The sequence below is a fragment of the Astyanax mexicanus genome, chromosome 19, assembly GCF_023375975.1.
Source record: "Astyanax mexicanus isolate ESR-SI-001 chromosome 19, AstMex3_surface, whole genome shotgun sequence".
NCBI lineage: Eukaryota > Metazoa > Chordata > Actinopteri > Characiformes > Acestrorhamphidae > Astyanax > Astyanax mexicanus.
In genome coordinates, this window is record NC_064426.1 from 3,346,682 (window position 1) to 3,364,882 (window position 18,201).

The following is an 18,201-nucleotide window of genomic DNA, read 5'->3' on the forward strand; positions in this document are numbered from 1 at the left end:
TCTATGCTTAATTTATTATATATGCATACACACAATTATCACAAAAAGATCGTGTTATATTCCAAATTATGTTAATTTTCTGTATATTGTAACCATGTTTTTTAAAGTTTAAAAGAAGGAACTGACAGTAGCTTTATGGCCCACTAGAGGGCTGCAGCCTACTGGTTGAAAGCTGCTGATACACAGCAGTAAATCCCCAGCTTTCATTCAATTGCCCACCCTGTTATGTAGTTTGCCATGCAGGATCAGAGGCCACTAGTCTAGAAGATCTAACTGTGTGGCCTGGAATTTTTTAAAATATAAAAGTAATATTTTTATTCACATTTATTCCTATTCCCATATTATTATTGGATTTTCTTACATTAGACCTTATTAGGTGTTATTCTGAGTACTGCACATTAAGTGGTGGGGGATATGGCCTTAAAATTATTATATTTAATATAAATATTTAATATAAAAGAATATATAAAAAATATTATTTTATAATATGTTTTTTTGTGTGATGACAATATTATTGGCAACATGTCAAAACATTGGTGCTTTTTATTAATTTCAAGAATAAACTACTGCAACTAAATAAATATTTATAAATATTTTGTGTAAATAAAACAGTGTTATACATTCAGTAGGAACGCAAAACTCTAAACGTTTAGCTATTTTGTAAACTGTAACTTACCAAGACTTACCAAGAACTTATCAAATAACAGTAGCGTAACAGTATTAAAAATGTAACAAAATAAAGTAATGCAACAACAGAAATATTGCAGAATTGCAGAATTTATTTCACGCATATAAACAGCAGACAAACAAACAAAAGTAAATACAGTGAATTGCAAAGCAAATACAAACAATATCTGCTTTCTATTTATATATTTTTTTGTTTTGACATTTGACATTTATATGTCAAAAATGGTGCAAATCAACTGAGAGCAGCTGGTAGAGCTAAAATCAATTTAGGATGGTTGGGGTCAGTAACCCCTTCAATGATACGTAACCGAATAAGTGTGTGGCTAAAGTCCAGTCAGTTTACACACACATTTAGTCCTGACTCCCGGGGGGAACTGACGCAGACCGGACCTCTCTCTCTGCATATCTCCACTGGTGCTGAAGCTTATCAGGAAAGGTGAGAAGATTTAAATGATTTTCAGGATGTATTTCTTTTTTATTTTTACTTATTCAGTTAACAATAAATTGTTAGTGGAAGTTGTTCATTAAGGTGACAGTACTATGGCAGTCCTACAGATTTGCTCAGATGAAATATGACAGTAACTGGTGTTTGAAGGATCTGGCTTTTTGTATCCAGATTGACTTTTGATCAGAAATTTGTCATTTGTAATTTTAGAGCTGGTTTGAAATGCGATTTTACAAAGATGTATACAGAGTATGTCTCAGTCTAGACGCAATAATCAGATTTTAGATTGTCTTTGGCGCCACTCAAAAGGCAACAAACACTGACTCCATCAAACTCACACAGATACCACAGCAACCATGCAGACACAGCAACCCACGCAGAAACCTCAGCAACCTATGCAGATGCCACAGTAACCCATACAGATAGCACAGCAACCAATGTAGATACCACAGTAACCCATGGAGATATCACAGCAGCCCACCCAGATACCTCAGCAATCAATACAGATACCACTGCAACCCATGCATATGCCACAGCAACCCATACAGATACCACAGTAACCCATACAGTTATGACAGTAACCCACATGCAGATACCACAGCGACCCATACAGATACCAGAGCAACCCATGCAGATATTACAGACACCCATACAGATACCACAGCAAAACCATACAGATACCAGAGCAACCCATTCAGATACTACAGCAACCCATGCACAAATCTGATCTGATCACTTGCAAATAACAGTGCAGAGAGTTGATGAGAGAAACAAATATGTTTTGCCTGCATTCATTATTATTTATTAATTCATTAATTATGCTATTCATATGACTCAAATAACCAGATAACTGAATAAATCCAATTATGAATGGATTTTTGAGTTCATGTAAATGCTAATAGAGACAGGCTAATGCTAAGCCAATATTAACAAACATAGCTGTTCCTCTTGCTTTTGTCTGAGGTAGAAAGAAGATGATTGCATCCAAACTGCCTTTGCTGATGCTGATACTGAGTGGGGTCTCAGGACTGTTGAGGACTCATGCAATCCCAAGGCTTGAAGAAAGTAAGGCTTCTATTAGCGTAAAACACATTTAAATAACAGCAAGCCAAATAACACCAGCAGTTTTTCTAACAGGTTGATAAACGCTAAGGCTAACGCTATGTGTTTCCATCAGGAAATGTGGCCCTCGGAGCCGAGGCGGTACAGTCTTCCACCGGTTATGGAGGTTTGGCCAGGTATGCTGTAGATGGCAGCCTGGAAACGAATTACCACCTTAAGAAGTGCACTCACACTGCACAACAGGATAACCCCTGGTGGAGAGTGGACCTGAACAGAACCTACAACATCAGCAGGATTGTCATCACCAACCGAGGGGACTGCTGTGTAGAGCGAATCAGTGGAGCCCAGATCCGTGTCGGCCAGAGCCTGTGGAACAATGGCAACAGCAACGAGAAGTGAGTAACTATTGGGGCAATTCGGGTGGCGAACTCTGGCGAACTTTGGGGTTTGGGGGGGTTGTAAGGGCGTCCAACCCCTTGGTGCCTCATGGTTGGAAAAGATTTGGTTATCAGTGAGAGTTGAATAGAGGTCTTTTTAAAATGACGACTATTCAACTTTTACTTTCAATGAAAATATAACATAGTTTTTTTTTTGTAATGATAAAGTGCTGGGGGGGGAGTGGTCATAGGGCATTTTTTTCACACCAGCACTATTTGGTCCAGTTAATCGTTTGTACTCTTAGTTCGGTTTGATTGAGCAGATGTGAACACAGTAATTACACTCGGTGCGGATCAAAACAACTGGATCGAGACCAAACTAGAGGAAGTGTTCTCGGTCTGCTCCCAAACGAATTCTGGAGTGATTCACTTGTAGTGAGAACGTGATCCGGTGTCGATCCGACCCAGCTATCCAGTATACTCCTTTTATTTGAGCTAAACTACTGATAAGGCACAGTTTAATCTGATATATTGGCCAGATAATGCTAATTACCACAGCTATGAACAAACTCTGTCTCTGCTGCTCCATGCTGTATATACGTGCAGTAATGTGCAGCGTTCACTGCTCGAAGCTGTGTGACTTCAATTACTATGTGTACATCTGCACTCCAATTAGAGAAGAGAATGTGCTTGTGTGGTTTATGGTTTATTGGTGCGCATTTTGATGCGTTTAGGTTTATGCCTGTCTCTCTCTCTCTCTGTTTCTCTGTTCACCCAGAGTTGCTGTTATAGAAACTATTCTAAGTGGCCACTCGCAATCATACCAGGTACAGAACGCAGTGGGGAGCTATGTGAACATTTTCCTACCAGGAGTGGAAAAAATTCTGACGTTATGTGAGGTGCAGGTGTTTGTCGGTAACTATCTATCTATCTCATTTCATGCTAATGGTACATTTATCATAATTGTGGAAGTTATAAAAATCAGCCTAACCACACTGTTCCACTGGTTCAACTAGAAGTGTTGTAATCCACTACTGCTAGAGTCAAGACCAAGACTTAAAGTTGGTCAAGTCAAGAACAAGTGGAAAATGGAAAAGCAGAAATAAATTGGTTATCAAAGTTAGAAAAAAATTATTGTAGTCTTTTCTAAAATATAACATTAGGAAATATATAGAAGAAAAGTTCAGTTTCTAATAAATGTTATCTCAGACGGACAATTTGGACTTGGCTGGTCTCGACAACAATCTACAAGACATTTTATTGTCTTAAGACAAAGACTGGGCTCAAGTATTACAACACTAACAACTATCTGTTTTGACCAGCTTAAAAATCAGCTTAATACGTACCTATGTATTAACAATACCACTGTCATGTAACTCTACCATGTGTCGTTTTGCAGAGTTGACTGATGCACACAAGGCATCGCTGCTTCCTGGTAAGTAAAACATTTGAAGAAATTAACCCTTGTGTGGTGTTCATATTTTTGTTACTCGTTTACTTTGTTACTTGTATTTAATTCAGCAAAATTAAGCAATTTTACATTAAAATGCTTTACACATGCTTGCTTCATCTAAATTGCAAGCAATATAAACAGCTTACATGGTTAATATTTGCCCTTTACCTTTCTTATGTTACATTTCTTTCAAAAAGTGCTGCTCTGTTTTTTATTAGTTTTTTTAATAAAATGTAAAAGAAAATGAATTAAACTCAAGATATGAGTAGAAAATTTGTGTAGTTTCAAATTTTGTGTACAGTGTGTTTATCGAAAATGTGTTTTGATATATGTTTTTCACAAAAAATGTGATATGCCAATGAGTTTGAGTTAGAAAAAATGTTTTTTTTTTAGTATCATTTGATGAAAAATGAAAAAAACGAGTCCCACAGACCCGAACACCACACAAGAGTTAACAGAAGTGTTTCATACATTGTTAGTTTTGAGCTTGAGTTAGCTGGTGAGTCCTGATTTAAAATCCCACTTCAGTTAAAATCCAGGCATTATGATACAGAGTACGCTTAGGCTTGGTGGTATTGATGTTTTACCAGGATCCTATGCCACGCAAAATGTGCAGCAGAATTAGAATGAATGATTTTTCAAAAATTGTGCTCAGTTAAATAGATAAGATTGTGTCTTCTCTTCAGAGGAAGCCGGTTTGCGTAACCTTGCCATCAAAGGAAGAGCCACCCAGTCCAGTCTGAACGGCTCTGGCATGTGGGCCGGCATCGGTGTCGCTGGAAATGCCATCGATGGGAACCGAAACTCGGCCCTCGCCAAAGGTTCCTGCACCCAAACAGCAAATGAGAGCTCTCCTTGGTGGAGGGTGAACCTCCATCTAAAGTACAGTATCTCTGCTGTGGCACTGACCAACCGAGGGGACTGCTGTTCAGACGGTTTGGATGGTGCCGAGATTCGGATTGGGAATTCCATAGAGAACGAAGGAAAAGATAATCCAATGTAAGTATTATTACATAGGTTTATATGGTTATATTGTGGATTAGAATTAGGATTCAGGATGCAAGATTCAGGTACCCATTTTTCATTCATTAAAGTGCCATAAAGTACGTAGTATTCCATTTTGACTTTAGGGAAAAAACACAGTAAACATTGGTTAAACAGTAAATCACAGAGACGTCTCAACAACTAAATCTAATTCCAGATGTTTGGGTCTTTAGCGCTCCACCCTTTAACTTTCATTGTTTTAATTTTTGCAGGAATCTGCAATCATTTTTTTCTCCTGTCCAAGTTGCAAAGCATATTACAACCAGTGTTGGGAGTAACGGCGTTAAAACTAACGGCGTTACTAACGCCGTTACTTTTTTTCAGTAACGAGTAATCTAACTAATTACTATGACTGTAACTATAACGCCGTTACCATTTCCGACACCCCGTTACTGCACGTTACTTTAGCAGCTCTATTAACTTTTTTTTTTTATTTCGCTTTGCCCTGGTTAACCCCTCCTCTGTCCGGTGAACTTGAGCTTCTGGCCGCTGTGCCTGTGGTTTGGCGTGGTGAAGTGAGGCACAATTGTGACGATTTGCGTGCTCTAATCAATTCAGTGATTGTGGACAACCCAAGTTCCGAATTAAGGACGTTAAGCTCTTTTTAGCTGCTCCGGTTTTTGTGGTGCTGCTGCTTTCTATTTTAGAGCTTAGATTCTCTGCCCGAATCCCACCTGACCTGAGGACCGACCCGAAATCAGGCTCCTATTTTTATTTTATATAAAGCTCTGGTGTGATAATCACAATGTTGCTAAGTAACCAATTATTATTGTTCACTAAAGCGAACGAAATAGCGAAAATTGAAAGTGAAAAACATTTGTGTTAACTGAATCTAATAAAAACGGTAATTAAAAGGAAAAACATAACTATCTCGAACTGTATTTTGTGTTTATAAAACTAACTAAAACGAACTGAAATTACTGATAGAATACCCTCATTTTTGTGTTTAATCTATTTATAAGCGCTGTTGTACAGCGGAGTTGTACAGCGGGAGTTGTTGTGCCGAGCGCGCGGCACTCGTGGTCCGTTAGTTCTTGTGTAAAGCGCTCGCGCTAGCAAGCCCACCCTAAAATGAACAGAAAAAATAAAAACAAAATAAAATTAAACTATAATAAAAATGAAAACTGTAATCACGTAGCTCTGGGCGCACGTGAACGCCTCCGCGTTTGACTTGCAGCATTGTGTGTAGCTGTTCTTAAAAATCATTTAAATTAAATAATAGTTCTATGCTTCTATGTTACAGTGTTAATTAACATAATTCTGATTATATTTCGCTCATTCAATCAGCCCGAAAACAGACAGTTTATGGGGCGGATCGGGTCAGGCTCATAATGACAGTTTATGGTTGGGGCTTGGGCAGAATGTGCACGGGCTCCGGCTGGGTCGTATTTTTTGGGCACGATCTAAGCTCTATTCTCTTTTGGTGAAGCTGTTATATTAATACCATTTTAAGGGGCATTAAATTGTTGTTTTTGTCCATTATTTTGTTTTATATATACATATTTCTTTTGAGTGTGGCTTGGTTTGTTAAATTTCATCCCCAGACGCGTTTTTCCGCTTTTTTCAGTATTACAAGTTTTAGTAATTTTCTTTGGTTGTGTGGAGAATTTCGTTTTATTTTTTTGAAATTCGTTAGATTATATTTTTGTCAACATTTTGGGTTTATTTTCGTTTGTTATTTTTTGTTATTTTTCTAATAATAATAGTAAATGCATAATTGATTTCCTTTTTTTGACAGGCGAATAATAAAAAGTAACGCGATAGTTACTTTTACTGGTAACTAATTACTTTTATAGTGGAGTAACTCCGTTAGTAACTCAGTTACTTTTTTGGAGAAGTAACGAGTAACTATAAATAATTACTTTTTCAAAGTAACGTGCCCAACACTGATTACAACATCTGTTAAACATGGTGGTGGTGGAATACAATCTGTGGGGAGATTCTGGCCCAGTTCTTGCCATGTGATTAGTATCTGGATTATATTCATGCTTTTAACTTTGGTAGAGTCTCCAGAAATGTAAGTGCTGGGTTGGGCAGAATATAATGTTTCTTGTTCAAATTTTCTGGTGTCTCAATTGTACTGTAAGGGGTTCGTTGTGCAAAGAGTCTTGGGAAGACAGATTTTAAACCAACCTCCTGAAGTGGTTTCATTGATTGGATCTGTATCTGGTTTTAGACTCCTTAAATATCAGGGTTATATGTATATGGATAAAAAAACACACTAGTGTTAATGTAAAATGATAATGTGACATGTAAACATGTCACATTATCTGTTAAACATGGTGCTGGGGGTGTTAATGACTTTGGAGGGACACCCCCCCCCCATACCCCCCCCCCCCCCCCCCCGGCTTAAAAGGAGAGTCTAAGGAATTGGAGCATTTCTGCTTCTCACCATCCACGTCCTTCTAAACAAAAACATTCAATAATGTTGAGGTCTGGACTCGTGGGGCTAGTTTTTGTGGTCTCCCTTTAATACTATAAAATAACTACTTTTAACACCCATGTTTTTTTCTGTTTCTTTTTCCAGTTGTGACACAGTGTCCTCCATCCCTGCTGGACAGACTGTGTATTATAACTGCAGCAGTCTGCTGGAGGGCAGCTATGTGACCGTGGTCCTGCCCAGAGAGGGAACCCTGAGCCTGTGTGAGGTGGAGGTGTTCGGTTACTCTCGTATCTATGCGATTACAGAATAAAAGTAGTAGACCTCAACAGAAATGTTTCTGAAATCATTTTCTCCATTAAGTTGAAAAAATAAAGTTTGTTTAAATAAAGCTTTTCATTTAAAAGAAAAAAAATATATATATATATTGTCTGTTTTTTCTTTGGGCTCAAACATTTATTTACAGTAAGATTCAGTACAACAGTGTTGGATATGTCTGTATCTTGCTGTTTAACTTTATTAATCTACAGTAACTTTATTAATCTACTGTAATCTACAGTTACAGTAGATACAGAATCACCAGCACTGTAATCTGTTGGACCCATTCTGCTGCATGATGCACACCTGCACGCCATGGAGAGTCGGGTTTTGACACAACACCAGTTCTTTTTCGTCTTGTGTTGTTTAATGGGTGAACTCCGCATTCCCTCTCAGTTCTTTATCATCAAATCCTCATAGCATCCGTTCAGTCATAAGCCTCCCCAACCCACCAGATCATCCCTGCTGTCTGTTTATTTACATAACCTGAGGGTCGGTTCTTATCTGCACTAAAATAAAGCGTACCTGAGGTCATCAACTCTCTTACAGTAATCCAGTGAATAATAACAGTTAGATAAACAGAAGTTTCATCATTTTGTTCATAAACAAAAAACTGACGTTCTTCAGTGTGATTCTTATTCATGCATTAAAAGTAGTTATAATTATTTTTGATAAATCCACCACTTTTTGTATGAATGTTATTTTTATTTTTTTGCAACATGCCAGGATGGCCCTATATTAGTGATCTATAGTGCACCAGTCAATTGCAGATCTTGCAGCTGGTTTAGGGCGTGTTGGTGTGCAAAAAAACACAAAAATCAAAAGGCATGAACTAATTCTCTTAATTAATCGTGGGTGTGATTAATTTTGGGCGTAACGTAAAATAAACCAATCAATGTGCAAGTTTTCATTCCCTTTAAGAGGCAGGTGAGCTCTGACTTTGGCGCGTTTGTATCTTAACAGCGTGGCACTTTTGTGCATCTTAGCAGAGAATACGGACCTGCACATTCACAGTCAAACAGATTTTGACACAAAAATGTTTATTTTTATTATCTAAAATTTTATTTATACTTTATTTCATTTATTCACAGGTTTTGCTCCTCAGTCTCATCACTTGACATTCCCATGTGAGGTCAGCATGAAACCACATTTAACAGATCCCAGTGCAGCCTAGTTTTTGGAACAGTGGTCAAGCCGGTTAAGCTGTTAAACAGCAAAGCTCTTAGCCAGCATAGGAACTGTGATGGTTTAGCTGGTCTACAAGCCTAAATACACCAAGCTTAGACCATCTGAAACCACCTATCAGCTGATTTACTGTTGGCTTGGCTGAAGATAATATTATAAAGGATGTTATTAACCTCAAACTGAAATAAAATGACATGATGCTTATGTAATTTCTTTTTACAATTTTTGTTCTGTGTGGTCGTCTGATTGGTGTAAAAAGCCTGTTAGATCAAATCCTCAAAGCATCCGTTCAGTCATAAGCCTCCCCAACCCACCAGATCATCCCTGCTGTCTGTTTATTTACATAACCTGAGGTTTGGTTCTTATTTGCACAAAAAAAAAAAAAGCGTACCTGAGGTCATCAACTCTCTTACGGTAATCCAGTGAATATTAACAGTTAGATAAACAGAAAACATTAAACTGACCTTCCTCAGTGTAATTCTTAATCATGCATTAGAAGTAGTTATAATTTTAGCTAAATCCACCACTTTTTGTATGGATATTATTTTTATTTTTTGCAACATGCCAGGATGGCCCTATATTAGTGATCTATAGTGCACCAGTCAATTGCAGATCTTGCAGCTGGTTTAGGGCGTGTTGGTGTGCAAAAAAACACAAAAGGCAAAAGGCATGAACTAATTCTCTTAAATAATCGTGGGTGTGATTAATTAATGAATTTTGGGCATGACGTAAAATAAACCAATCAATGTGCCAGTTTTCATTCCCTTTAAGAAGCAGGTGAGCTCTGACTTTGGTGCGTTTGTATCTTAACAGCATTATTAACCTCAAACTGAAATAAAATGACATGTTTCTAACCCATTTTTGTACAGTTTTGTTCTGTGTGGTCGTCTGATTGGTGTAAAAAGCCTGTTAGATCAAAGTCCATTGACACTGAGTTATACTGATACAGACATCACAGTGACGATCCTAAACCTGAAGCACACTGTTGCTGGAGAACGACGCTGCTGGTAAGACTTTCAGCTTCTTGAATGATTTTTAAACATGCAGATAAGAATAGAAGCTGGCCTAAGATCCCAATGGTTTGTGTTCAGTATAGAATTTATTTTTTATGTTGACAGATAATTAATGTGCAGTAAATTTGCTGTTCGATCTACCACCTGCTCTGGAGAACTTATAAGTTAAATGAACACTGTTGTTTTATTCTAAATATGAATATTATCATTCAGAGCCTTTATGTGCAGAAAATGAGAAATGGCTGAAATAACAAAAAAGATTTTATAAGGTTTTTCAGAGTTCAGAAATCAGTATTTGGTGGAACAGCCCTGGTTTTTAATCACAGTTTTCTTGGCACGTTCTCCTCCACCAGTCTTACACACTGCTTTTGGTTAACTTTCCGCCACTCCTGCTGCAAAAATTCAAGCAGATCAGCTTGTGATCATCCATCTTCCTTTTGATTACATTCAAGAGATTTATAATTTGGTAAAAAAAATAAATAAATAATAATAATAAAAACTCATTATTTTTAAGTGGTCTCTTATTTTTCCTCCAGAATTAATCACACGGTGTAAGGAGCAGCAACAGTGTTCAAACCATGGTGAAAACCTAAAACAGGCAGCACTGGACAGCAGTGATGTATAGTATTGTGAACAATATAAAATAACTAGTTTGGTGCGTGAGAAAAAGAACACGTTATATATTACAGTGTACAGCAGATACAATACTAATCTAATCTATTCTTTTCCCTTCAGAAACTAAGATGATCCTAACTGTGCTGTTGTTGATTGGGCTCCTGCCTGGACCTGGAGTCACTGCCTCCAAAGGTACCTTTTTTCTATCTAAATGATAGAAAACTCTTGATTCTGTGCACTAATATTTGATCCTTATTTTCTTTAGAGAACATCGCAGTCAGATCCAGAGCGGTACAGTCGTCTACATATAATGAATTAGCAGACGCTGAGCATGCTGTCGACGGCAACAGTGATTCAAACTATATGAGAGGCTCATGCACTCACACAATGCCTGAAACAGATCCCTGGTTGAGGGTGGAGCTGCCTGGAGTCTACAAAATAACATCTGTTACCATCTTTAACCGTGGAGACTGCTGCAGTGAGAGGATACACGGAGCTCAGGTTCGCATCGGGAACAGCCTCAAGAACAACGGCAACGAAAACAAGCTGTGAGAGTTTTACATTCTCAGTATTCATGTTTTTAACCGAAAAATCATTAGTGTGATCACAGTAAACAATAAACCTGTTTTAAAGTCAACCCCTTTCCATCACTGACAAAACAATCCTAATAATAACTTAATCTGGAATATTGTTCCTGTATACAGAGCTTCAGGAGCTACAACCACCAAATCTGGGACAATCGCACAACCAAGAGTGTAGATTTATTTATTTTTCGCTTTTTGAATCGTTCCAATGCATGATTTTCATAGCATTTTTGTATGTTAGTCAATGCTTATGAAATCCTTCTGTTGGTAGCTTTAAAGGTCTCCTTTCGCTACACTCCACTTTTTCTTGTTCTTTGTGAAATACAGTAGGTCTCTCTGAGTTGTATCAGGAAAAGCATCCACGTCTACGTCAACCCGTAAAATTAGTATTCAAGGCCTCGCACACCTCAGCTCGGGACCACCCACAAGCAGAGCTGAAACCGAGCTACAGCAGAGCCGACACTGTCTTGTTGGATAAAGAGCTTACAGCTTTTGTTTACAGAGCTAGTTAGCGTTAGCTATCTTGTTTAAGTTACTATAGGTTTAAATTGGATCTCCGGTGGATTCTGTGTTTAACAAAGAACCTAATTACACAATAGGCAATTTTATGATATAGTACCCAGGTACCGAATCACTAAGTCTGAGGTAACAGTTAAGTAGCGTTAGTTTAGCTGATAGTGCGACATTGATAACACGGTGTCCCTCCCCTCGCCTTTAAGGGTTAACTTTACCTAGCACTCAGTGCTATCTCTTTACAACTAAGGCTATATCTCTGAAAACATTTTTGTTTTTTGAGTTTTAAAATTGAGCTGTAAAATTGACTGTGGGGGAAGGCACATAGGCGCTCTCTGCTGCAGTGCTGTTAGCCAATCAGAGGCGATATGTTTGCATGTACGTATATTCATGAGAGCGGAAATCCTGTCTTTCTTCAGAGACCTCTAATTCAGTGAACTAAAACAAGTCTACACAGAAAAAACGGAGCACTTTTTTTCCACAAAAAACGGCTCACATGGAATTCATCCATACTACAGACCACAACTATACATTTTAAAATGAATGAAAAAACGATGGAATGAGTAATTTGTCATTTTCTTTTGTTTTGATGAACAGAGTTGCTGTTATTGGTCCAACGTGGCTTGAAGTCTCTAAAACATACAGGTTTAAACCCACTGAGGGGCGCTATGTTAATATTTTCCTACCAGGAGAGGAGAAAGTCCTCACTTTGTGTGAGGTGCAGGTGTTTGCAGGTGAGAGAGAAGATAAAATAAATTGATTTAGATTAAATAAATGGATTGATGGACGAATGCTGACTCCCAATTATCGATTTCTTTGCAGATGAGGAAGTGGACCCTAAATTACTTGATCTACATGGTAAGTACAGTTTGATCCAAGAAAGTGTTTCTAAACCCAATTCTTAGAAATTTCTACACAGTGAAGTTTAAACACGATTTATACAGTATGTTTAAATAACACTTAATCCCTGTGAACACCTGTTTAGGTGTGCTCGGCACTGGGAAAGACTTATCTAATGAGATACTTATTCCTATGGACTGGACCGAGAAACACTTATCTAAGACCCCATCCACACATATCTGGATATTTTTTAAATCACATTTGTTTTCCTTCATCTTCAGCAGCATTACTAAAAAACATTCCAGCCCAGCAGGGGGTGCTAATACTTCATAAGGTTTGATGTCAAATTTTTTTAACGACCAATATAGCAAAGCTAATGCACATATTTTAAAGCTATCGTTTAGATGTTAAAAACAATTTGTACAAAAAAAAAAAAGAGCGTATAATCTGGAAAAAGACATATTGTAGTTCTCAGGCAAAAAGTTCATGTTACAACAGACAAAAACGTCCCTAGTTCTCACTATACTCCAATTTAAAGACACTCTTTTTTCATTCAGCTTAAATGCTGTAGGTAAAGGACATCCACATGTGTTTCTATATGTAGGTTTGCATTTAGGTCTATTTTAGCTGTTACGCTGACTTCTCCAAGTATTTGACATTAAATATTGTGGGGTATTAATGTTTCTTGCTTTTACTTGTTGTTCGTAGAGATGGAAGGATTGATCAGCTATGTATTGGTATCATATCAAGGAACTGCAGGGTCATGTGACCTTGCAAAGAGCTGCATCAAATTGCGAAATGCGGATCATAAGATATGACTAGATTGGCTAAATTATTGGCTGCTGCTGATCATGTATTTGGATTAAAATTCTTATTTCAGATGTTTAGATGATCCTAACTCTGCTGTTGTTGCTTTAGTCATTCTCTTGCAGGTCCATTACTTTCGCACTATAAGGCACACTATCAATGAACGTCTATTTTTATACACAAGGCGCACAAGATTAAAAGGCTCATTATGTGACACTAGTAAGGAACGGGGGTGTCATTATGTTTTCCTTCTAATTCACCCAGTGGTGAGACCTGTAAAGCTAAGCTAAGTAAACACAACTGTAATTCTTTATAAAAAAAACATTTTCTACACAGATGTATGTGTATCTTCCTGTAAACTGTTTATTTGGGTGAGAAAAGCACTTCCATTTATTTACAGTAAGCTTAGATTTCAAGATTTCCACTAAGACTAGCAGTGGTTAGTGGCTAATGCTGCCCGATAGCGTGACACTGAGGAACCCTGAGTGTTTTGGTAAGCCAGGGCGTTGTTAGCTAGCAGTTTGTTTTAACACGGTAAACACGCAGGCTACAGACCGATATACTCACCTCTAAACGGCAAAAGAGGTAGCGCTTAGCACGGTAAGTGGGTAATGCTAATGCTGCCCCAGCAGGGCTACCTGGGGTTAACAGGAGGCTACAGGCCGGTTTACAGTGTATAAATAAATTAGAATTTTGAATTGAATCTGACTATGCTGGCTATTTTCTGATGCTTCATATTTGCTCCTTATCTTCAACAGAAAACCTTGCACTCGGGGCCAAAGCAGTTCAGTCGTCTACATATGATTTTTTAGGAGACGCTGCGAATGCAGTAGATGGCAACAGTAACACAAACTACTTGAAAAAGTCATGCAGTCACACCCATTCTGATAACAACCCCTGGTTGAGGGTGGAGCTTCCAGACGTCTATAACGTAACGTCCGTTACCATCGTGAACCGTAAAGACTGCTGTGGAGACCGAATAAACGGAGCTCAGATTCGCATCGGGAACAGCCTCGACAACAAAGGCAACGACAACAAACTGTGAGATCGTAAAAAAGAAAAAAATACTTAAATAATAATGAATAAAAATGTTTAAAGATAACTAGTTAATGCTTTTGAACATGTTGTGAAGTTTGTAGCCCTAACTTGTTTTTTTTTTTGCATCTACAGAGTTGCTGTTATTGGTCCAATGGGGTCTGAGGTCATAAAAACGTATAAGTTCAAAGCCACCGAGGGGCAGTTTGTTAATATTTTCTTACCAGGTCAGCGCAAAATACTCACTCTGTGTGAGGTGAAGGTGTATGCAGGTGAGAGAGAAGATAAGAAAGAACCTGAATTTATAAAATAAAGCTGAATGAATGGATAAATTGATAGATGCTAACTGCTAATAATTGATTTCTTTGCAGATGAGATATTCGACCCTAAATCATTTTATCTACATGGTGAGTGTCATTCAGTCTGGGACTTGGGAAGTTCCAGACAGTCCTCTTTTGTTATCTAGTTTAGCTTTAAACTCCTGTGAGACTGACCAATCAAGAATAATGACTGAGTAACACTGAATATCTGTGAACACCTGCTTTAAGTTTGCTAGAGACTATAGGAGAAAGACTGATTCCTACTTATACTTATCTAAAAACTACATTACTCAAACCCAGTACATTAAGTATCAGAACATTAACTGGATACCCCTCTTGAAAGTACATGACTTGACCAAGTACAGTAAGTATCATAACATTAACTGGATACCCCTCTCAAAAGTACACCACTCAATGCCCAGTACAGTGAGTATCAGAACATTAATTGAAGTTGATTCATAGTTGATGTGATGTTCATGATTAAGATGCTTTGGTCACATGGTTGCTCCTCAGACAAAGAAGACCTGGATAACATTGCTCTCAGAGGAACAGCCACCCAGTCCAGCCTGCACAGTTCAGAGATCTCAGCCGGCTTTGGTCTGCCCCTAAACGCCATTGACGGGAACCGAAATTCAGACCTGATGAAGGGTTCCTGCATGCGAACGCAACAGGAGACGTCCCCCTGGTGGAGGCTGAGCCTGCCTCGCAGATACGTCATCAGTTCTGTCGCACTGACCAATCGAGGAGACTGCTGTTCAGAACATGTGGACGGGGCGGAGATCCGGATTGGTGATTCCCTGGAGAACGAGGGGAAAGATAATCCACTGTAAGTAGGATGGTTGAGAAGTTCAAATTGATCAGGGTACACAGATTGCTTAGTGATTCATTATTCACCCATTGTTATCTTCTTAAAAAAAAAAAAAGAAATAACTTAAAAAAAAACGATGAGTTTATCTGATTTTACCAAATTGAAAACCTCTGGAATATAATCAAGAGGAAGATGGATGATCACAAACCATCAAACCACCAAACTGAACTGCTTGAATTTTTGCAATAGAAGTAAAGCAGCATAAAGTTTTCTAAAAAAAAAAAAGCAGTGTGTAAGACTGGTGGAGGAGAACATGATGCCACGATGCATGAAAACTGTGATTTAAAACCAGGGTTATTCCACCAAATATTGATTTCTAAACTCTTGAACTTGCATTTAAATGGATGCAAGAGTTTTATCACTGAGTAGAAGTGTGAAATATTTTTCACGGATGCCCCCCGGAGAAGCGAATTCCCTTCGGATAGTGCTTTTTACTCAGTGGTTAAACTCTTGCGTCCGGACTGCAATTGAAAAACAGGAGAACCAGTGAGAGTTTTTGGCTTTCTCGGTCACATGACATTTCATTGTCATGAGAAAATTAAAGAGATAATTTTCTCATAAAAGAGAAAATTACCCCAGAACCTCCTAAAAAACAAATCCCATCTGGAAAGGGCTTAATATTCTCTCTATTTCTTCTCTTTCTCCAGGTGCACCATAGTGTCCTCCATCCCTGCTGGACAGACTGAGCATTATAACTGCACAGATCTGCTGGAGGGCAGCTACGTGACCGTGGTTCTGCCGGGAGAGGAGAGGACTCTGAGCCTGTGTGAGGTGGAGGTGTTCGGGCTTCCGGTTGCCCGTTGTGGATTTTTGGTCTAATAAAAAAAATTATATTCAATAAAATTTAACTGTATTCATTTCACCTGAATATGCGATCATTCATTTCATATGGGAGGACGTGAGTTGTGGTCACCTCTGTGGTGCTGACCAAGCGCGGAGACTGCTGTATTTAGAATGGTGGGACGGGGCCGAAATCTGGATTGGTAATTCCCAATTCCCTTAAAAATTAAGGCAAATTCAATCCACGGTAAATTTGCTTGTTAAAAAAACAAACAGTACAAAAGTGTCACTGGGATGATACCCTCAAGGGTCTGTATGTGGTACAATTTGTTAAAGGGTAACTAAACCCCCTGATTTTTACTGATTCCCTCCTCAGCTCAAATAAAAAAAGAAAATGGGAGGGGTAGTTTGGGAGGGGCACTGGGTGATGTATGGGTTTAGGGGCAGGGCAGGAGCAGCATTGTGCCTCTGAAAGCTGTGAGACGCAGATGGTTTGACGTCAACAGGGGGGCGGGATTATGGATTATGTACAATACCTATGTACATTTACCATTATCACCAGTTTTAATCATGTAGACAAAATGACATCATTATCTCCTCCATGACTGTATATATACACACACATAAATTAAAGACCAGTCTGTCTGTGTTTTTTCATTTTTTTTTATTTCCTGCATTGTAGATTAATTCTAACGTCATCCAAACTATGAAGAAAAACATATGGAATTATTTAATAAACAGAAAAAGTGTTTAAGAAACCAGAATATATTTTATATATTAGATTAATCAAAGCAAGAGTTTTCTCTAACATTTTCTCAGTCAGATTTATGAGTTAGAGTCACCTGGAATTCAGGCTTTCAGTTAACAGCTGTGCTGAACTCATCAAGAGTCAATAACTTGAATTTCTTGCCTCTTAATAAAGTGTTTGAGAGCATCAGTTAAAGTAAAGTAGTGAAGAGGTAGAGTTACAGGTATACAGTGAATAGTGAATATTTGAGTACTGTTCTAATCCAGATTATGAGAAGCAAGAACTACTCAACTAATTAAAGAATAAAAAATATGTTAAGAATAAATGGTAATTTAATCCGAAATAAGATTTTTTAAGAACTTTAAAAGTATCCTCAGGTGCAGTCATTGCAAAGACCATCAAAAACATGATGATGATGGAACTGGCACTAATCAGGACTGCCCGAGGATAAGTTCAGCCTCAGAAACAGTTTCTTAGATAAGAGCACCTAAATGCTGTATACAGTATTTTGTCTTGTGTAACACTTTTAATTAACTACAGGATTCTTTATGGGTTCCTTCATATAGTCTGGATCACTTCAATATTAATTTATTAATGTAGAAAAAACAATAATTAAAAGATTGATTTAAAAGGTATGTCCAGACTTTAGACTTGTACATTATATGGGAAAACTTTATATTGAGACACAATTGCACATTAAATAAATCCGATTGAAGCATATATTGAAGTATCTGTTGACACCAATGTAGTTAGGAATGTAAATAAGTATATAAGGGTGCAAATTAAGAATGAACTATTCTATCAGTTTGCTTTATGCTGTCTGACTTTTATTACACCCAGGGACTATTAATTGGTAAATACATGCAAAGCAATGCAATTTAATGTTACAACTGATCTCATGTATGTGGAGGATCTCCAGTATGCTCTATATTTACACTGGCTGTGGATGGGTTATTGGACTGTTCCCAAATAAAGGTCATGCACTGTAAAAAACTGATAAACCCACTATTTACACAAGTCCCTTACCGTAACCCAGTAAATATTAACAGCTAGAGCAATAAAAACTCCCACAAAAACACTGCCTCATGCTTTTGTCTTTTTTTAGAACAGGCTGAACTCAGTTATTT

At 37.9% G+C, this 18,201-nt stretch overlaps 1 protein-coding gene across 1 annotated transcript; it reads left to right on the forward strand.

Annotated features, from left to right (window-relative positions):
* The first annotated feature begins 968 nt into the window (after nt 1–968).
* LOC103046043 (uncharacterized) lies at nt 969–16,408 on the forward strand. The gene is made up of 18 exons (XM_049468259.1): nt 969–1,123; nt 2,100–2,197; nt 2,310–2,589; nt 3,350–3,486; nt 3,971–4,006; nt 4,711–5,023; nt 7,596–7,760; nt 9,930–9,958; nt 10,501–10,545; nt 10,700–10,771; nt 10,845–11,127; nt 12,274–12,410; nt 12,499–12,534; nt 14,082–14,364; nt 14,494–14,630; nt 14,730–14,765; nt 15,192–15,504; nt 16,194–16,408. Exons 1-18 carry the CDS (start codon nt 984–986, stop codon nt 16,363–16,365), a joined length of 2,712 nt encoding a protein of 903 aa, XP_049324216.1. The 5' UTR covers nt 969–983; the 3' UTR covers nt 16,366–16,408.
* Nucleotides 16,409–18,201: the final 1,793 nt, after the last annotated feature.

Coding starts and splice junctions, on each gene's coding strand:
- LOC103046043 (XM_049468259.1), top strand. CDS start 984: ATGATACGTAACCGAATAAGTGTGTGGCTAAAGTCCAGTCAGTTTACA. Junction 1,124..2,099: donor GCTGAAGCTTATCAGGAAAG/GTGAGAAGATTT, acceptor TGTCTGAGGTAG/AAAGAAGATGATTGCATCCA. Junction 7,761..9,929: donor ATCTATGCGATTACAGAATA/AAAGTAGTAGAC, acceptor CTAAACCTGAAG/CACACTGTTGCTGGAGAACG.